Below are 22,056 nucleotides of genomic sequence, written 5' to 3' on the forward strand. Positions count from 1 at the left end.
ATTAAATATTTAATCAGATACTTCTATCAAGACTCTAGATTTGCAAGAATGCTGCATTGTCTTTCATTTGTCCTTTCCACACACAATAGTTCCCTTTCCTTTACTAAGCTATGAGGCTTCACATATGCTACCTTCCTCCTCATCCCATGGAGGCAGGGGGTGAGAGAAAATGTGAGAAAATGTTACCTGATGCCAGAAGGTTAGCAGAAACAGGCAAATAAAAGGCAGTGCTGTATTCATCTCAGCTTTGACAGAGGACAACTGTAGGATCAGATACCGAAAGAAAAATTTTCAAGGGGCCTTTGAAGTGGACAAGCACACCTGTTTGTGGACATAACTCATTTAACATGATTGTATGCTTGAGCTAGGATTTGAAAAGTAAATATTTGCTAGCAGCAGAGAAATATAGTATCTGTAATTCCTTAGTTGTGGTGGTGCAGGTTCACCAGGTTCTTATTGCATATGCATTGGGGGCAAGCATATATTTTTATTTTCAAGGAAAGTACTTTCCTCATGTAACATCAAAATCTCAAATATTTTTACAAAATATCTTGTTGCATTTTTCCAGGTTTTGGGGTTTTTTTTGGTACTTTGAGAACTAAGCTTCCCCCTTATCTATAACAAAAGCTTCAGAATGCCTTGGAATACAAGTCACACTTCTGGAGCTACACCTTCAGAAATGACTCAATATGTTAATTTGTTATTATGGAATATAGTTTTACAAGAAAATGTTAGCACTAAACTGTCTTGGTAATTGTGATGTCTTCAATTTACCTGTAGATTTATATAATATTGTGTACAAAGACTAATGTTAATATTTTGATTTCTTCAAAGATAGTTTAATACAGAATTGAACAGTGTTGCTATAGCCATTCTAAGCACTTCTAGACATAACTGTTTAAAATACTACCTTTGGACAAGGCATTTTTCAGTAGCTGCTTTCAGATTATTAAACAAAGGCTTTAAACTACAACATTAAATAGTAATCAAAGCATCGTTATTTCTTATTATACTCTCCAGTGACTCTGATAAGAAATGCTAAGAAGAACGAGTGGCAGCTGTTCTGGCCTCAGCAGTCTGCTTGCAGTTGAACAATTTAGTCCTGGTAAACTAGGTGGATTTTTTGTCTGCTTACTGGTCTCCTTTCCTGTGACAGCAATATCAGGTCCTTTTAACCTGAATGGAGAGAGATTAGGAAAGAGTCCTAATTTTAAAGAGAACCCCCACATCCAACATACTCATAAGTTAATGTCAAGAATCACACAATTTAAATTGACAATATTTCATTTATTGTGTTTAAGAACATTCAATAAATATCAAGTTTTCAGTTTCAGATTTGCAATCCTTGTGCACGGAAAGTCTGATTACTTTTTTTTCCCCCCTGGCATAAACTCCATTGCCAGCAATGGGTGTATGAGAACAGCTAGCCTGAAGAGGCTAATAAATACTTTAATTCTCCTAGATAGTGGGTTTCTGGGCATACCCCTTCTAAATGGTATGTTACAGATTCAATCACAAATTCTTCACAGAAGAAAATAAGACTTTACTACAAACTGTCCTCTGAATATTATTCTTTTACTAACAGTGGACATTTATTTCATGGAGCACAGTATTTAGAAATACAAAGTAGATATGGATTGTTAAAAATATCAGGAATTTAATTTCATATATGAAGAGTAAATTGAGATGCATTTGATCAGTACTGAATTGTATGAATTTAGTTGTAATGTACCTCTTGCTAAATTTCACAGCAGTTTGGACCAAATGTTCACAAGAGGAAAAGGCAACATTTAAAAATCCTTTGCCTTGTTTTGTGGGTTTTTTGCTTGTTAGAACATTAAAAAAATAATCTTCATAACTCTGGAAAAACAGTTTAAAAGCAAATCAGAAAATAGTTTTAATTTCAGTGGGCTATTGTGTTAAAAATATTTAAAGAAAATTCCTTACCTTAACAAGCATCACATTCAAGTACTTCCATTTGAACATCTTTCTAAACAAAACTGGCATCAGTCTGATTTATTCACTGCTTACTTATTTAAAAGTATGTTTAACTATAGTCTTATTTGGTTTACACTAAGTGTTCATACTTTTTTTAATTTTAATATACATCTCTGAATCTTGAGGAGATTCTTCACAGCTGTATATTACTTATTACCCAACTTCTAATTTAGCAAAAAATAAAAAAACCTCTCACCCACTCTTTATATACATGAACTGTCCTGCTCTGGGACAGTATTTTCATTCTGCCATCCCTCTAACCCAAGGCATAACTTTGGGTGCATCTTTCTGTGTTTTAGCTTCCTGGAAACTTTCAGCAAACCGCTCTCTTGCTTTATCCCAGTTCTTTTTGTTCTTGCTTTTGATGATCTGAACATCTTCAACTGAAGCTGGTCTGCTTGTACCCAAGCCTGCATGCATCTTATGTATCTGAAGCTGGATCTGTCAAACACATTGAAAAGTGTTATGGATTCCATATTTCAAATACTTCAACATTGCTGTACACCTATCAAGCTCTGCAACATTTAAAAACCTGTTATGTTCTGACTAACAATAAAATATCCAAATCATGAACACTGATTTCATGTTGATAAAAGCCTGCTACTCACCCAATTCATTTTAGAGATGATCTGCCCCCCCAAAAAACAAAAACCCAAACCCTGAACTTTTTAGATGCTGAACAATCTAAACAAATGTAAGAGGATGTTTTAGCATGTATGCAACTAGCATATTTTTTAAATGTGAGGCACAGTCCACCCTCTACATTTCCATGCAAGTGCCAGATTCTTATTCCATAATATAGCACCTATCACTCTAAAATCCAAACCCCCTATTTATTCCCCAGTCTGCATTCTTCCATGGCAACCCAAAACTGGAAGGGTGCAAAGGTGGCTTAAAACCACCTTAGCCCTTTTCTACTCCTCTGTTGGTTGCAAGTTCTGTGCTATGCCACTCTGGGGCACAGCAGAGGATCTTACCCACATATTTGCATGCTCCCTATAAAAGGGAGAACAAAAAGGAAATTTCTTCTGTCTTCCTCTAGGTTTTGTGTGAAGCATTAAGATAGCTAATCAGTAGTTCAGTTATCTGTACCCCAGCCCCAACCTCAATTTTTTAACAAACAACAACGTATACACCCCTAACATTTTCCAGTGAAGCACAGCAACTATTGATATACAATTTCAAAATACTTAATTATAATTTAAAGTAAATGCCCTGCTGAAATGCCCCACATCCAGTACTTTGAAATCCTGTAAGTTCCTCATGACTTACAATGAAACTAGCATTTTCGGTGCAAATGCATTTTTATATTTGTGTAACTTGCAAAGCAAAAGTCACAGAAACCTACCGGATTCTTCATTCCACCACCATCCTTGCCTAGCCCTTCTCCTTTTTTCCATCCCATCTTCTCCAGCATTTTACGACCCTTGTTGCTATCACTGATTTCACTTTAAAGGAAAGGAAAGTTAGCTAATATGAGAAGGACGAACAGAATTTTAACTCTTTATTCCTAGTATTTGAGGTCAAATTTTCAACTGTGCGCACAACTCCTGTTCCTGCAAACTAGGCAATTGCACTTGCCATTACCTGATATGCAAGCATGAGGGGCTGAACATGTTCATGTCTGCCTCCAGACTATGCTGAACACAATGCAAAAGTTAAACTTTGATGAATTTTTGTTGGCATTGACAAAATCTGTTTCAAGAAATGAAGTGACTTTTAGTATACACTAGCTTAGTAAAATCGAGTTAGTCACCCTTTGCAAAAATTGCCATTTTAAGTGAAGGGACCATTACAATTTTGACTAGCTATATTTTTATGAACAGAAGTGTAAAAAAGTTATCAGTAGTAACTCTTGTTCTCCAAATCAATTGCCTCCACAGAGCCTCACTGTACAGTCTGAGTCCCTGGCAGCTTGACACCCAGTACTATCACTGCAAACCCTATACATCCCAAACCCCTTGTTTCCCCATCCCAAACCACCATCCTCTGCTTCCATCATGACCACCATCAAAACCCTCCTCTGCCCACCAATCTCAAGTGCCCTATCTGCAAGTTCTCCCATTTGACAACCTTTATTATCCTGGTTTTCCTTATGCCCCGAGTTTATCATTAATCTCCTCTTTAAATAGGAAATGTCTACACACAAAAAACAAAAAAACAAAAAAAACTTTGTTGCCTCAAAATTAGGGTTGGCTCAAGTGTATATTCTACAAGTGCAACCATAATTAAAATCAGGGATATTGCCAGTTAAGTCTACATTAACATCCAGAGCAATGTCAATTCACCTGTCTTATTACCCAAACTTCATAAATTCTTAAAGGTTTATTTGCCACAACAAGCTTCTTTTAAATTTCACATACAGCCCCCCACGAATGCATACATTCAAATCCTCTAAAACCCGCTCTTAATGATAATCTCAATGAGATTACGACTTGTCATAATTAAGCAAGCGAAACTGAATGTGATTTAGAATGGTGGTTCTCAATGAGGGGTCTGGGACCCCCTAGGGGGCCTTGAGCAGGTTTCAAGGGGGCCTCCAAGCAGGGCCAGCATTAGACTCGCTGGGGCTCAGGGCAGAAAGCCAAAGCCCCACTGCCTAGGCTGAAGCCCAGGTACTTGAGCCCTGCCACCGGGGCTGAAGCCTGACCAATGTAGCTTTGTGGGGACCCCTGCGACATGGGGCTCCCGGCAATTGCCCTACTTGCTACCCCGAATGCCGGCCTTGGCTTTTATATACAGAGAACTAGTTATGGCATAGGTGAACTGTGGAGTTTTTATAGCATGTTGCGGGGACCTCAAAGAAAACGGTTGAGAACCTCTGATTTAGAAGAAATGGCTGTATGCATTGTGAGTGACTATATGTTGGAGGTGAGGAATCTGAGTAAGTGTGGATATTACAATGGGTTATAAGTAGAGCCCTACCAAATTTATGGCCATGAAAAATGCGTCACAGACCATGATATCTGGTCTTCCCCCGTGATATCTCGTCTTGTGTGCTTTTACCCTATTCTATATGGTTCTCACAGGGGAGACCAAATTGGGGGTTCTAACCCAAAATGGAGTTGCAGGGTGGAGGTGGGGTGTCTAAAAGTTAGGGGGGTTGCGATATTGCCACCCTTACTTCTGTGCTGCCTTCAGAGCTGGGCAGCTGGAGAGCAGCAGCTGTTGGCTGGGTGCCCAGCTCTGAAGGCAGCACCCTGCAGCAGCAGCACAGAAGTAAGGAAGACAATACCATACAATGCCACCCTTACTTCGCACTGCTGCCTTCAGAGCTGGGCGGCTGGACAGTGGCAGCTACTGACTGATGGCCCAGCTCTGCAGGCAGCAGCACAGAAGTAAAGGTGGCAATATCATACCCTGCCATCCTTACTGCTACACTGCTGGTGGTTGCAGCTCTGCCTTCAGAGCTGGGTTGCCGGCCAGAAGCCACCTCTCTCCAGCTGCCCAACTTTGAAGGCAGTGCTGCTGCCAGCAGCAGTGCAGAAGTAAGGGTAGCAGGACCACAACCCCCCTACAATAAACCTTGTGATCCCCCACAACTTCTTTTTGGGTCAGGATCCCTAGAATTATAACACCATGACATTTCAGATTTAAATAGCTGAAATAATGAAATTATTTTTAAAATCCTGTGACCGTGAAATTGCCCAAAATGGACCGTGAATTTGGTAGGGCCCTAGTTATAAGGCATATGAAGTCAGGTTGCTGTAGATACTACTGTAGTGTAACTGGTTATTTCCATGACTTTAACTTACTGTGCTGATAAGAAATGCACTTGAGCAAACTTAATGCTAGATTAAAATTTGTGCGCGCATGTGTTAATGGTGGCCTAATGTGAATTTGGGAATCAGTGCAGTAATTGAGCTCTCTCACTGTACATTCAGCCCAAATGATATCAAATCAGGTTACCATTATAAATTCACTTTATCATCACCTATGAACGTGCATGAAAGGTTTGCTATGCATTAGCAGAGCACAGAGTAAGATTTTACAGACTTACACATGGACTGAAGCTGGAGTATCGTCCCTTTGAAATGTCCCCTCACTTCCAATGGTCTCCCTGCGTTTTCCTGCTCTATCTTTGTAATTTGGATTTTTCACTGCTTTGTTGTCTTCATAGTCTGTATTCTTTACATACACAAAAACTCCATTAGAGAAAGATATTAATGACTGGGTTTAAATGCTCCTTTTTTCTAAGCCTGTTTTGCTTTTCCTCAAACTACAATAGCTTCACCATATTTTATTAATTCAAAACCTCATGACCAAATACTATAAAATTCTCCTTCAGTAGTTCCATGTCACTACCACATGATAATATGTTATTAGCAAGTACATCAGTTTTATGCCAATCTAATTAAAACCATATAATCTCTCTATAGTACCATTTTCCTGCCGTAATTAAATGCATATGATCTCCTGACATGAAGAGTCAATTTCCTCATATTAAGCACAAAACCATATTTACAAACCATTGGGAATTTCATGTATTACAATTTTATATCTCTAAGTAGTGTCCCAGAAATCTTGCTGCCCATTAGCGTCAATTACTACAGAATGAACAAGAAATTCTGTACTTATACAGATTGTGTTGGTGACATTTGATTAGCTGCCAAAGTAAAGGGACCCTGAAGACATCCTATTCCCCACATGAATGTGCACTACAGAGGGACTGGTTGTGACTCCATGTTAAGGCTGGGTTCTAAAATATCCTTAAAATTGGACATATATGCATATACACATAATACAACCAAGAAAAGGAGTACTTGTGGCACCTTAGAGACTAACAAATTTATCTGAGCATAAGCTTTCGTGAGCTACAGCTCACTTCATTGGATGAAGTGAGCTGTAGCTCACGAAAGCTTATGTTCAAATAAATTTGTTAGTCTCTAAGGTGCCACAAGTACTCCTTTTCTTTCTGCGAATACAGACTAACACAGCTGCTACTCTGAAACCTGTCCTAATACAACCAGTGTATGTAAATACATGCACACAAATATAGTATAGGCATACACACACTCACCATATACACAGTATGTGAACAATATATGCATCACATTTCAAAGCATATAGATATATATGGATACATATGCTACACTATTGATTGAAATGGTATTATGCCCCTCGAACAATTTTGTACTATAACATGGAAAAAAATAAAACAGATTAAAAATATATGGCATCTTTTACAATAAACTGCTTAAGTGAGACTCAAAGAACCCTCAACTAAGCTTCAGAACACTCCAAGTATTTCTTTATGGGATGGTGGAAAGAAGAAAATTGCTTAATTTTTTTCTTAAATCCTGTATCTCCTCCCATAATTTCTTCTCCATTGCTTTTCCTTTTTCTCCCTCCTTATTCTTCAGGCTCTCTCCTTCCAACTCTAGTTTGTGCTGAACTGCAGCGCCCCTTTCCCAGCTTGTAGTAAGAAAAATCACAGGATATCTTATCTTCAAAGGGACAGGAATCTGGCTTTATTCTCAAATCATTACAATTGGTCTTTTTTCTGAGCCTTTATGAGAGAACGTCCACCTCCCCCACCTACTTCTCTTCCTCTTTAAAATATATTTGTAAAATAGCAGCTACAATTACTGAATGTAAGACTAGAAGTTCTCATTAAACCAACATACTTTAAAGAAGTTGCATATCTGAAAACTTTCCCTATTAAAATCTATGATTTAAACTAGGAATCACAGAGTAAATATAAATGCCACAGATTTCAAGCATTTCATAAACACTTATTGTGAATTTACCTGTAATCCATATTTTACCCGTATTTTTTTTAATGCTTTTCTTCTGACTAATTCTCTCTCTTCTTTGCTCAGTGCTGGACCTAAAGGGAGACCACAAGACAAGATTTAATTGGATAATTAAGTATTACTGTTTTGAAGTATAGACAGAATTAATATTATAGAAAATTTTGTTCTCACTAGTGTTGTTCTACAATTGCTAAAATGATCAATACAACCGAGTATAACAACTGGATATAATAGATTTAAGATTCCTTTCTGTTTTGTGTGTTCCTAGATCCTAAACAAAAATTGCTAGCTGCAACAATATGATCAGAATATTGTATTTCTGTTACAAGTTATTTTCAAGAACACAATGCTACTAAATAACCAAAATGTTTTAATGTATTTAATGTATATGTATTGAGAGGAAAATACACCACACGCTACATAGTACAGAAATGTACCCAGTTGGCAGCAGACCATTTTCTTTTTTTATAACTATTTGAAATAGAACTACCTGGTTAGGGAAAAGGGTAACTATTTTACAGTCTCAATTAATTTTGTTATGTAAGAGCTACTGTCAATACCACATCAACAATATCATCATTACTTACCAGAAAATTCCTTTTTCTTATCAAGGCGAAGATGTGCTCTGACCTGTCCTGGTTCACATCCATCACAGGTGTCACTGCCAGGGTGTATGTGGAAGGATAGCACAGTTTCTCCAATCTTTACTTCATCCCCATGTTCCAGAACATAAGGGTCACATTTTGTTTTAGGCTATACAAAAAGAATTACACAATTTTGTCAACTGTATTTATTAGAATAACTGATAAAATTCACCATTACATGTATTCCAGGAATATTGTTTATATGCGAGTCATTCAGTATATTTAAATTGGTATCTCGGTAATTAACTATATTTTTAATTGGAACAAATTTCTCATAATTCCTAATCCAAAATAAATAGGAAAATGTATCATAAGTACACCTAAAAACTGAGCAGAAGCAAAGAAATGATCAATGCATAGAAGAAAAACCACTCAGCAAAATCATCGGTGATTTGTAAGTCAGAATTTCATTTAAAATGACTATGTGATTGATATGCTTTTTATGAAATATAAATACCTAGTTTTCTAATCACAGTAAGCTGCAATGCTCACCTGTAGAATCTGATTTCCGTTAACAACTGTGCCATTCTGACTGCCTTGATCCACAAGAACATAATTTTGCAATTCATGGTCAAAATATACTTCTGCATGAAACTAGAAAAATAATGAAATAAAATGTTTCTACTGCATAGCATTTAGTTTACATATTATCTTAATATTCCCGGATGTATTTTAGTGGTCTAACACCACACCTCTGGTATTGTAAGTCAAGTCACACTGTCACAGGCTTTCTGATTTGACCAAACTGAGGAGTGTATGAACAAAACCTAGTATTTCTGGCGTACTAAATTCCATATTATCAGCACAACTGTATTTGTTGATTGGGCTGTAGAGATTTACAGTTGTGAACAATCCTATAATGGCAGAGAGATTGACGAAGATGACCTCAGATCTTTTCGGTCTCTAGATTCTATGAATAGGATAAACCACAATTCAACTAAAGTTTATTTTAAAGATGCTAACCCTGGAGCTTTTTGGTGATATGATTTTAATCTTTTTTTTTTAAAAAAAGATGTAAATGTGAAAGTGATCCACACAGAAACAAAATGCTGCCATGTATTGCAGGTGGAGGAAAACAGCTTAGTGCCACTAACTTTCTATGGTTCCACTGGTCAGTCACTTAACTTCTCCCTGCCTCAGTTTCTTCATGTAAAATGAAAAAAAGCCCTGACCTCCTGGGTGTTATGATATTAAAACAGTTTGAGATTCTTTCATGATAGGTATTTTAAAACAACTCAACTGCTCACAAAAAATTGGGGAGTTTGGTTATTCACACTAGGAGGAGTTAAAAAAAAAACAAATTATGGTGTTAGAGAAATAAAGGCTCTTGACAGAAATGCCAATCTTGTTCCGAGAATTTTAGGGATGTTTATGAAAAAACAAAAACATTTGGACCAGCAGCAAGTACCAAAGCCAAATACAGGTAGAGGGTCTGGGGTAACATTTGAACACTTGCAGTGAATTTCAGATGCAATTCTGTCCACGTTAGAGTAACTGGGGCCTCTGTTCTTCTATCCTCCTCCTCCCCTTCCTGCAGAAACCACAACCTCTGCCCCCTCCCCTCTGAAACCAGGATCCCTCTCCCCTCCCAGTGTATGGCCAAGAGGAGGCCCTGGCTCCCTGGGCCCTCCCTTGTTGTGCCCCTGACCCCACAACCCCAAGCAGGAAGAATGGTAGGGTTGGCCCTCGGAAAGCTGCCCTCCAATACCACCTAAATCCCTTAAGTACCTTGGCCAGTCCTGGGCCTGGATCTCCTTTCCAGATGATCCTCCTCCTCTGTAATGTTCCCTCTCTCCTCCTCCTCCGGCTTCTCTCCCCAGCAGAACATGCAGCTAGGATCCGATAGGATGCTAGCTGCGGTGACTGTCAGTGGGGTTTGTGTTGCAGGATTCACAGCTCAAGCCACAAGCTGTGTGTTACACTCCAGATGCCCAACATGAAGCCTGCTGGCACGCTCTAGGTCCAGCAGGGCCCACATAGGGCAGCTAAAGTGCAACACGTAACCTGTGGCTTGGCCCATGAATCCAGCAGTGCCCCCAAAAGATTCAAAAATCACTGTGGGATGCCTCCTATCAGACCCTCACTACACAGTCTGCACATGTGCCACTGGGGTGGTAGTGAAGAATGCCACTGTGGCACTATTTGCTGTGTTGGTCAAACCCAAGTGGCGATGAGTGACTGATCCACATTTTTCTATTTATAAATAAAATGTGCATAGTTCATCTAGCAAAATTTGTAGATTTAAACTGATTTAGTAATTTCATACTTACATGAAAAATTAGGATTACAAAAAAATAGGGAGGGATGGCATCTCTGTATTGAGTTGAACAATACCTTCCCAAAAGATCATTAATGGTCACCAATCGTTTAACCATCAGAAGAATGAGGTTCTGGAACTGCCTTCTAATAGGAGTAGTGGGGGAAAACAATCTAACTAGTTTTAAGATGGAGCTTGATACATTTACAAACAGGATTATATGATGAGATTGCCTGCAATAGTAAGGGATTGGACTCTATGACCCAGGAGGTCCCTTCCAACTCTATGATATTAATAGTAGAAAAAGGAATTTCACTGTTTTCAGTAGAAACCACTTAATTGACATCCTGATAAATGGTATTGTTGATTAACTGGAGTGATGGTCAGGGAACAGATTCAGTAAAATGTTTCAGGTACTAGAAGCAAAGGATAACTGGTAGACCTAGTTTGTTTAAATAGCTTATCTGTAGGGCCTTACCAAATTCACAATCCACTTTGGTAAATTTCACGGTCATAGGATTTTAAAAATAATAAATTTAATTATTTCAGCTATTTGAATCTAAAATTTCATAGTGTTTTAATTGTAGGGGTCCTGATCCCAAAAGGAGTTGTGGGGGAGATTGCAAGGTTATTGTAGCAGGGGGCTTGCGTTACTGCTACCCTTACTTCTGCACTGCTGCTGCCTTCAGAGCTGGGCAGCTGGAGAGCGGCAGCTAGAGAGCAGCAGCTGCTGGGTGGGAGCTCAGCTCTGAAGGCAGTGCCAATGCCAACAGCAGCACAGAAGTAAAGATGGCATACTATGGTATTGCCACCCTTACTTCTGTGCTGCTGCCTGCAGAGCTGGGCCCCTCAGTCAGCAGCTGCCACTCTCCAGCCACCCAGCTCTGAAGGCAGTAGTGCAGAAGTAACGATGGCATGGTATGGTATTGCCATGCTCACTTCTACACTGCTGTGGGGGGGGGGGAGCGGGGAGGAGGGAAGGGAAGCGGGGTGTTGCCTTCAGAGCTGGGTGCATGGCCAACAGCCAACCCTCTCTGGCTGCCCAGCTCTGAAGGCAGTGCAGAAGTGAGGGTGGCAATATTATTACCTCCCTAAAATAACCTTGTGACCCCCCTGCAACTTCCTTTTCTGTCAGGATCCCCAATTTGAGAAATGCTGGACTGCCCCATGAAATCTGTATAGTATAGGGTAAACACACACAAAAGACCAGATTTCATGGTCCGTGATGCATTTTTCATGGCTGTGAATTTGGTAGGGCCCCACTTACCTACCTGGTTCTGTCTGAGTCCTATTTACAATAGTTCACAGGTGTAAAGGGTGTTTATATAGCCTAAATGTCCTCACTTCATACTGCTTTTCTTGATGAAGACTGCTAAATTTAAGGTCTACTTTTTTATTGAAGTATTTAGTGAAATAAAAGTGAGTATATAACAAAATATAATCGTATGAGCCTCTGGTAATCTCTTAATTGGAAAAAATATTTTTCCATTGTCCTGTATCAAAGAGAATTCTACTAAATTTCCTCTCTCCTTCAGAGCTCATTTTACATAACAATTACCTAGAAGATAAATTAGATGAACATATGAAAAAGCTAGTGATCTCAACTAATCTGTGGGGATTTGAATATTGATATGACCAGCAAAAAGTCCTAATTAGGTTTCCAGAATATTCCATTACCCACCACTGTATTAGGTTTTAAACTGTTGAATAATTGGGAAACGCAAGATTAAAATTGTATTTAATAAGTTCCTTCCTGTGTTATCACAAGCTATTTAAATGCAAAGAATTTTTTTAAAAAAATCAACATTTATATTGTGAATTTTTAAGTTTTTCATTTCACTGCACTTTGACACTGAAATTAAATTCCTGGTTTCGGTCAGTTTTACTTTGTTTCCTATCCATTTGGACGATGCTGCACTGTTTCCAAAACTGCAGGGAAATTATTAAAAAACATTGCTCTGCTTAAAGACAAATTCATTAAAAAAAACCACTTCTTTTAATAGCAAGACACTTGCAAGACTCTTAAACACACTAAAATTTTGGCTTACATTTCTGATAGTGTTCTTTTAAATTTCTTGATCTATCAATACAAAAATAACTTAATTTAATTTAAGAATTACCTTACTGACTCCAACTTCAGGAATCTGGAGGGTATGTTGCATATCTTTCTCTCTGTAAAAACAGGTAAAGAGTTAATTAACTTGATTTCTGTCATACATAATTATGTAACTTACATCATGTTACCAGACAGATTTAAGATATGTCACGCTAATTTGGTGGTGTTATTTCTTAAAGAAAATTTTTTTAATATAATCAGTGAGAAGCACTCTTTGTACAAATCGCAATATCAAGTTTCCTTTCTGAACTATTAAGAAGCTTTATAGACTGGAAGCTATTGGGATGCAATACATGATGGGGAGAATGTTATGTACCTTGTTACATCTATAAATACTAGCCCATGCAGCAGACAATGAACATATAATTAGCTGAATCTGTAAACTTGGGGAAAAATGCTGATCCCACACAAGCAGACGACGCCTGTATGAAAATGGCTTTGGTTGTGGAGAGACCACATAGGGGAATCCTGCATCCTTTGTGCTCTTCAATGGGTCTCTACAGCAGTGTTTAGGGCACAAGTGTGCATTTTTAGCATCAGACAGGGGATATGACTAGTGGGACTATAAACTACATGGATCCCTTGGCCAAAATTCCTGTGTAGTGGATGGTCATCACAATCTAGGAGCCTGCTGTAGGAACTGATGAGTGGCTGTACAGATAGTAAAGGACCTCAGGATGTAGGTTGAGAGTTAGGGGGAATTTCCATCTATTCCAATTTCTACAAAGTTGTATACTACAATGTCCATTTACTGAGCTTGTGGAATCAAATCCTATATACATATCCCACCATCGAAATGCCACCACCAAACAGCATACTACACAGCTGAAAGGGAGGAGAAATCTTGGCAAACAACAATGCTCTTACATAATATCACTACTCTTGCATAAAATACATCCAAGGGAATTCCGATATCCACAAGGAGCAGACAGGACTTTTTGAAGATCTCATCCAAAAGTCACCCATGGCAAAATAAACTCAATTTATGTATTTCAGAGATGAAGAGTTGAGTCAACTCTACTGGAATGTGAATGTGAGACCAGGGTTTCATCATAAATATCTGATATGCTTCAATCTGAATTTCTAACATATTTTTACTTGTGAAAGAGGCACTTAGTGGTCTCAAAGTCACCACCACCTTTTGGGAGGTGATAATAGCTTTCACTGAATTCACTGCAGCCAATCACACTGCACTCATGTGCAATCTACTGGTTACTACTATACCAAAACTTCAGAATTACTAATGCAGAAGAAGATGGACACAAACCTAGTGACTCATCACACAAATTTTCAGTATCAGACATGAGCCAGGACTGCACAGAATCCAGTCAATTTTACCTTCCAATTGTAGCAGCTTTAACAGCTGTGATGATATAAAGTGATCCAGTCTGCAGTACTGGTGATCTAATTACAATTACTCTGATACATGGAGGCCAAATTCTCTCTTCATCTATATTTATAAAAAATAAGTATTAGTAAAAAGCAAAGCCTACAACTGTGATATCACAATCCTCTAATTTTTCAGATGCTTGGAAAGGATTTAGCCATACCTCAACTGCAACTGATTGGTGTTATCTGGCACAATCCTGCATCAATCTTAGCAAATGAAATATACAAGCAGTTCTGACAGAACAACTTTAATTAAGCTATTCTTCAAAAGGCTTATTTGTACATTTCCAGACCAAAGTATCAGAAATGTTTTTTCTCAATGTGTTGGAATGGGCTACTTTGATTACTTGTATGTATTGAAGTGCATATTTACTTCAATCAGCATAAAAAGTAACTTTGTAGAAGTTATTGACATGCTATTTATGGATCATTAGGGATAGTTGATTAGAGATAAACAAATTAACATTTTGTTTAAAATGTAGTTCTACTCTGAGAAGGAACTATCTAAAATTTAATCTTATTCAACAAATGTTCTCCTTATTGGTATTCAGAGTCGTATCTGATTACTTTAGTAACTAAAGTTTAGTTTTGACTACTTTTTAGCATTACAGAGCTATCACAGTTGAGAGAGAATGAACTGTATTCTATTCCTTCTTGTGCATCAAGAGAACTGTTAACTGAATTCCTATTGCTGGGGTAAATGATGAGTCTTCAGATATACATGTGCAACAGCACGGTCTTTAATGAAGCTGAGCAAGTGTAAATAAAGAAAGAATTTTCTGTAGTATCTAGCTGGTGAATCTTGCCCATGTGCTCAGGGTTTAGCTGATCCCCGTATTTGGGGTCGGGAAGGAATTTTCCTCCAGGGCAGGTTGGAAGAAGCCCTGGAGGTTTTTCGCCTTCCTCTGTAGCATGGGGCACCAGTCACTTGCTGGAGTATTCTCTGCTCCTTGAAGTCTTTAAACCACGATTTGAGGACTTCAATAGCTCAGACATAGGTGAGAGGTTTTTCACAGGAGTAGGTGGGTGAGATTCTGTGGCCTGCGTTGTGCAGGAGGTCAGACTAGATGACCATAATGGTCTCTTCTGACCTTAGTATCTCTGAATCTATAAAGGGCACAATTTGAAGATACTGGGTTGCACAGATGCAAGGACAGAAATCAGCCTGCAGTTTATTAGTCCGGTGTTGATGCACAAGCCAGAAAGAACTCAGCTTGACTTTCAGATCCTAGGTTGAGTTTGCAGAGTTGATAGTTAGAAAAGCATTTTTTAATGAATAAAAGGAGAAAAATTAATCAAGGTGTCACAAGGTAAAAACCACGGAATTACCGAGATGCTATTTTTGCAATTATTTTTCAGACTAGTATGTTCAAAGGATGCCTTTATTTATACCAAAAGCACCTGATGGTCATTACCATGCATGTAATTCTGACGTTTACTGAAATCCAAAACTTACCTCTGAAGTCGTGCTCTTAAATGCAACTGTAATATATCATCATACCAGTTACATGGGATTCATTATTAAATAATACTACTAGAGTTCTAAACCAGTTAGGATGGAGTTCACTTTATCTACATAAAGCCTGGATAACCTGAGTGAAGAAACAGGATGTTACAGAAACGTTTCCTAACTGTAGCCAGGTCATGGGGTTGCAGTACAGGGCCCTTCTAGCTACTACTTAAACCTGTGGGTTGCAAAAACAACTGCAGCCACTCCATGTACATTTCGGTAACGTTTATGGGTCAGAGGATCTGCATAAAGGGAGATCTTGTGACCTCTTCCACAGATTAGAGGTTGGCAATGGGACTGTACTATCCTATCTAGAGCCAACAATGTAGACACCTTGGCAAGGACTACTAAGAGCTCAGTATGCGATTCCCAGGTCGCATACATATACTCATGCCAGCTCTCATCTGAACTAGCACACTAAAAACAGTAGTGCAGCCACGGCAGCATGGGTAAAAAGAAAAGGAGTACTTGTGGCACCGCAGTCAGGGCTAGGAGCCCTGAGCACAATCCCACCTGAACCTTTTGGGTATGTACTTGGGGTGGCTAGCCCAAGCTGCTGCTGCCCATGCCTCTGAAATTACACTACTATTTTTAGCTCTTTTTACACTACTAGCTCTGATGAGAGCTAATGCAAGTATGTTTATGCAAGCTGGGAATCACTCTTCTAGCTGGTAGTGTAGACATATCCTTTCAAAGGGGGTATAGAGGCCTCCTTGTATACCTACTCCATCAACAGCCACTTGAACATATCCAAAGTAGGACTTAAAGTGGTCTGGAGGGATCATGCTCGCCCTCTGCGGCGTAGATGAGCTTCAACCTCAATGGATTATATGGTATTTATATGGAGAATATTTATCAGTAACAGAAATTCTATGCACTAATTGATCCCAGAAATTACTATAAGCATAGGACGGATATTAATTTTAGTATATATAGGTTACACTCTCTAGTGTGTACATATTACGGCATTGCTTCCAGGTCTAAAAGCTCCTGTTACAATTCTCTCTACACAAAAAACATTCAGTCTATGTAAGCAGAGAGAGTATCATGTTAACATCACAAAACAACAAAGATATACTCATATGACAGCTTTTACAAGAACAAAATCCATATTTGTTTTTAGTCCTAACAATATTTGAAGGAAAGAGTGGAAAGAACACAATAAATATTGGCTTAAGCTTTTATATTTCACTGAAGACTGCAGTTTTTAAAGCTAAATTACCTCAAGTCATCCCTTTTCAGTTTTATTTTTATGAGTCACTATCATTTTCTTAATAGTTTGTTCTTATTTATTTACAGGACTTCTGAAAAAACTACAGAAAATACTGTATATAAAAGCCATAATAATTCACCTTCATTTTCAGAGTCTTCTGAATTTACACTCTCTTCACTTGTTACTTCATCTTCACTGCTATACTCCTCACATTCAGAGTCAGTAATTTCACCTTCTTCTGGCTCACTCTCTGTCTCTGTTATTTTACTGTCATCCATAAATGCAGCAGTATCTTGTGTTTTTCTGTTAAGGTGTGAATTTATACCATCTGTGATAACTGATTCTTTGGCTGTTAGTCTGTTTCTTACATCACTGTCCACTTTAGTCTTCTTTCTTGCATTTGGAGACTCCTCCTCTTCAGTAGAACTTATTTGCTCATTAGTGGTGGAAAGGCAATTCAGACTTCTGGGTGATTTCTGCTCTTCTGTGTCCAAATCCTGGAGAGGATTTATAGAAATCAAACTTGAGGAATTTAACATGTCTTTAGGGACTGAATTCTTTTAATCTATAAACAACACAAATTTAAATCCTTCACTAGATATAAATAGTGTCAAGAGATTTTTAAATCAAGAAACTTGTGTGTGCATGCAAAAGAGGTTCCAGATGACACGTTTCACCCATTTCAAGTATATCCAAGATGTTATGGCTATCTTCAATTCCTGATGTTTTAACTATCACTCTCTTCTTCTAATCCCTTCACTGACAGCCTCTTTCTTCACAACAAGCTTCAGGATCCTTGTCCTCACTTTCAAAGACTTGTGTAAATCCATCCAAAATACGTCTGCTCTCATCTCTCCTAATTTCTCTTTCCCCCCTCACTCAATTCCTATGCTCCTTCCAAGCGTCCTCAATTGTTGTTCATCTCTTCCTCTATTTCTGTTTTCTCTTTTTTCACACGGCTCCCTGTCTGCAACTCCCTGCTATGTTCGCTGATCGACCTCCTTCCTTTCTTCTTTCAAACTTGCATCTTTAATAAAGTCTTTCATTAAAAGACACTGCAGAGGTAGTTTAATTTTTTAAGTTCTCATTATAACACCACAGAAGATTCATACTGAAAATCTATTTCCTTACTGAAAGACTTTTCTCTATTACACATACACACAGCTTTCTTGCATGTTTGTCCATCGGTGTTTGGCTTATGGCATTCATTAGATTTTCCTTCACAAGACCATCAAAAATTTCTCAAGACAAAATATTAAATCAGCACAAAGAATTACAAACTTTCCAGAGTATTTAAGAAAAACTGTTGTCATAATTCTGACTCTATCAACCCTGACACTTTTAAGTGAACAGAAAAGCTTTATCAAGTAAATGAAAAACATTTAAGATCCCAAATTATTTACTTATTTGGAACCTTGAACTCAGAATAGATATTTTGCAATAAATACAATACTCTTGAAATAGAGCACGTAAACAATGGAAAAAAGTGCCTTTCAAGTATTTTTTTAAAAGATTATTTATCCCTTATAAACAGCACTTTAGATTTCAAGGTACTATATAAACATGAATTAATCTTAATGTAAACCCAGTGAAAGTAATTCATGAGGTTGACTTTTCATTTTATAAATGTGGAAACAAGAATAGAGAGGTAAAGTAACTTGCTCAAGGCCAACAAGGCTGGTTGATGGCAGAACTGTCATTAGAACACAAGAATTCCTGCCTCCCAGCCTTGGCCTCAACCCACTAAGCAGCAAAGAACATTTAAGTCTACATGCACATTTAGCTGTTTGAGAACTTTAAAACATTTTCAAAGAGCTTTTCCGCTCAACACACATTAAATTCTCATTACACAGCAATTCTAGAAGAACCTTAGACTGTTCCAACCAAAGGACCACCACACTGCATCACTTAGATCTGCATAGGAGGAGTGAGGGTATGTCTCAGAGCACAAATTTTCCCCCTTCTGCATCAAAGGGCATGTCTACATTACAAACCTAAGTCGACCTATATTAGGTCGACTTACAGCCACTGCAGTGCATGGGCATACTACCCTCCTTGGGTCAGTGGCGAGTATCCTCACCATTCCCTAGGTGAAGTCGGCCGGGCCTTCTCGCCCCTGCACCACCCAGGGCTCACCAAGCTGTGAAATTCACAAGGTTGCCTGGCTCCTGGAAGGGAGCAGGGTCCGAAGCCACCCATTTTGCCCAGGGAGCAGAGGACAGCTAGGCTCTAGCTACCTGGCTTTCTTGTCAATTTCATGGCTCCTGCTGTGAAACTGACAAGAACGCCAATGTAATGGATACAGTGTCTACACAGACATTGCATTGCCCTAACTGTACCAACATAAGCCTTACGCCACTCGTGGAGGTGGAGTTATGTCATCAGTGTAATAGGGCACTTACAACAGTTGAAGGAAGGCTGTAGTGTAGGCACTGACATAATTAGGTCGACATAAGCTGCCTTGTGTCAACCTGTATAGTGTAGACCAGCCCCAAGAGGGATTCACTTGATTGCCTCAGCAACACCATGTCTTCCTCCTTGGGTGGGGGAGATGTAGGCCTGCCTGTGGTGAGAGGGAGGGAATGGATGCAAATCATTCCTGCTCCAGCCCCACATAAACAAGGCACAAAAGATTGATACAGCTTAGACTGTACCATCTTTTCCATGCAGCCCTTCCTGGGGATGCTTGCGCTTCAAGTGGCCATGGCTGGCTCCAGCAGCTAGGGAGGGACAGGATGAGAGGGTCATTAGGGATCAGAGTTTTTAAAATTTATTTAAAATTGTAATTAGCAATGTGGCAACCTGCTTGGTGAAGAGGTTACACAGGTCACAAGTGCCTGAGAGAGAATTATGTTAGAAGCTTCTTTGGTCAATTAGATCATAAAGATGTGTATACACAAATTGTTCACTTTAATATTTATGCAAATATGTGAAGATATTGTAATCCCTTCAGATGTTGTATATTAGAAAATAGATAGTTTCCTGGCCAGTCAGATTAGATGCAGTTTTCATCCAAGAGTAATACACATTTTAAATTCTTGTATGCAGATCAAACGTTAAGAAAAAGCATGACACGCATCCTGAGCAATATTATTTTTTAAAAAAGTATCAATGCCAACATAAACATAAAACTTGTACAACATTCTGATCTCCGCAGTAACAGACTATTCAATTTAAAAAAGGAAAGCAATTGAATATACATACATTAACAAATTCTTATCTAAGGGCAATCTTCCCTTCCTCCTGACAAAAATGTAGTATTACATACCAACTAACTGCCTCAAATCACCAAGTATAGATGGCTTTCAGCACATTATGAAAAAGCGAAGTCAGCTTTAGGAATGTACTGAAACATCCCAATTCAGCTGTTTAAGTGGGAGCATTCAGTACTTAATAGAAAGCCTGTTTAAGTAAGTGTAGTACTACTACTAAGTGTATTTGCAGATCATCTTTAAACTAACAAAAAAGTGAATTTACAGTTACATTTTTAATTTACAATTTATTGGCCCAATTCTGCTATTACTAAAATTCATGGCAGCAGAGTAAGAATTTATTGACTGGTTGTTTCAAATGTACAAAAACAAAGTGCAATGTTATTCATGATATATCTTGAATACCCCTGTTGGAAAGTTCTTATTTGAGACCTGATCCTGCATGATGCTGAGCCCTCACAACCACTGACTTAGTCCTGATCCTGCAAAGTGAACTACAAGAAGGGATCCTTATGCATGTGTAGACTACTGCTGAAGCAAAGTATTGAAGACAATGGAACTCTGTGAGCATAAGGGTCCATGCTTGTAAATCCCTTTGCAGGATCAGACACTCGACTAAGTTCTTTGGGAAAGGCACATGACTTTATACTTGTTCATAAAGCTCCTAGCATGCTTTGGATACAGCAACAAATAAATCTAGGAATCAAGGATGCATGGGATATTTATGGTTTTGTTGGTTAATCCAACATTTTTGTAAAGATCTGGGTTTTATTTATTTAAAGATGGCAGCTTCCACCTTTTCATTCTTAAAAGGAATGAATTTTGTTTCTTCCTTCATGCCCTGATGCTCTGTAATGTTAAACCTGGAGACACTCTTCAATTCATTCTTAAAGTACAAAGGCATCTTAATGGAAACATGGCATCTGAAAAAATGCAAAAGCAATGACATACAAAAGAGTAATGGTGCAGAAGAAGCCTTTTCATTATATATCAGTTGTATTGATGCAGAACATAACATCCCTGTAAATGTGCCTGAACACATGTACTAGATTAATAATCAGACTTCATTCAACATAACCACTGCTTAGAGGAAAGAACCAGTACTTCATTTGAAAAAGCTGAGACAAATGTCAATTCCTTAAGATTCAGAGAAACGTAAACTGCAGATTTCTGATTTTTCTACTGGAGGATTTATAAGATGCTCATTCCCAGCCTGGTGACAAGGCATGGAGAATAATATAGCTAAGCTTCCACTTGTTTGATGCCACCATTCCACTAATTCTCCAATTATCACCATCTTCCAGCAACTCAGAACCCGAGTTTTCAATGTATTTTAAAAAAAAAAAAAAAAGTGGGGGGGCCCCCAAAACCCCACCTGAGTCCTTTTGGCAGGCATCTTTACAGAGCAAGCAGCACAAATGTGACTGTTACCATAAGAACATCAAAGGTGATTCTTGGTTAGTCAAGACACCATATATTGATGGAGCAGGATGCTTAATATTTCTTTTGGCAACTATAATTTAGACAGAAGGCTTGTCAAAGTTTTCTGCAGATGTCTGGATTTGTACATTTCAGTTCAATTAGAAAATAATTTAAAAACCGGATTTGATTTATGGCAAATAGGTGCAATAAATTTAATCCTATTTCCTCCAGGTAAAAAAACATTTAAACAGCAACTACCCAGGTACTAAGAATTTTTTAAATCTATCAAGGTTAAAGGTAAACATCCACAGACTAACATGTTTGGTGTCTCAACTCTACCTTCACCAGAAGCTGCCAATTCAAAAGAAGAAATCTTCAGATTAGCCATGGTTTCTGTCAACTGATGTACCTAAAGACAGGATGAATAGCAGCAAATAGTAAACTGCACACTGTAAAAAAAATATCATCTGTTTCAAGAGTTCTATGGGAAATACTTGCTATTAAATGCTGTCTCCTGGAGAGATAGCGAAGATGCATCT

General features: G+C 38.3%; 1 protein-coding gene and 1 long non-coding RNA gene across 7 annotated transcripts in view; one reads left to right on the forward strand and one right to left on the reverse strand.

The window, feature by feature from the left end:
- LOC119855524 overlaps positions 1 to 22,056 on the forward strand; it is a 36,560-nt gene that overhangs the window by 12,019 nt on the left and 2,485 nt on the right. Inside the window, exon 5 of one of the 2 annotated variants that reach the window (XR_006281207.1) lies at positions 8,367 to 9,509. The exons of the other annotated variant lie outside the window; for it this stretch is intronic. This is a non-coding gene — a long non-coding RNA (uncharacterized LOC119855524). The remainder of the gene's footprint in view (positions 1 to 8,366; positions 9,510 to 22,056) is intronic. 2 annotated transcript variants of the gene reach the window in all.
- The window catches only part of AGGF1 (angiogenic factor with G-patch and FHA domains 1), a 36,863-nt gene continuing 16,073 nt past the window's right edge, over positions 1,267 to 22,056 (reverse strand). For 3 of the 5 annotated variants that reach the window (XM_043514147.1, XM_043514148.1, XM_043514149.1), the window contains 11 exons: positions 21,835 to 21,926; positions 20,892 to 21,018; positions 17,023 to 17,380; positions 14,110 to 14,221; positions 12,776 to 12,827; positions 8,891 to 8,992; positions 8,342 to 8,507; positions 7,749 to 7,828; positions 5,999 to 6,126; positions 3,347 to 3,446; positions 1,267 to 2,439 (listed from right to left, as the gene is read on the reverse strand). In XM_043514147.1, coding sequence (XP_043370082.1) covers positions 2,239 to 2,439; positions 3,347 to 3,446; positions 5,999 to 6,126; positions 7,749 to 7,828; positions 8,342 to 8,507; positions 8,891 to 8,992; positions 12,776 to 12,827; positions 14,110 to 14,221; positions 17,023 to 17,380; positions 20,892 to 21,018; positions 21,835 to 21,926 — 1,518 coding nt within the window. In that variant the 3' untranslated portion in view covers positions 1,267 to 2,238. The remainder of the gene's footprint in view (positions 2,440 to 3,346; positions 3,447 to 5,998; positions 6,127 to 7,748; positions 7,829 to 8,341; positions 8,508 to 8,890; positions 8,993 to 12,775; positions 12,828 to 14,109; positions 14,222 to 17,022; positions 17,381 to 20,891; positions 21,019 to 21,834; positions 21,927 to 22,056) is intronic. The other 2 variants (XM_038401682.2, XM_038401688.2) reach the window with 2 other exon arrangements.

Source organism: Dermochelys coriacea, chromosome 5, assembly GCF_009764565.3.
Source record: "Dermochelys coriacea isolate rDerCor1 chromosome 5, rDerCor1.pri.v4, whole genome shotgun sequence".
NCBI lineage: Eukaryota > Metazoa > Chordata > Testudines > Dermochelyidae > Dermochelys > Dermochelys coriacea.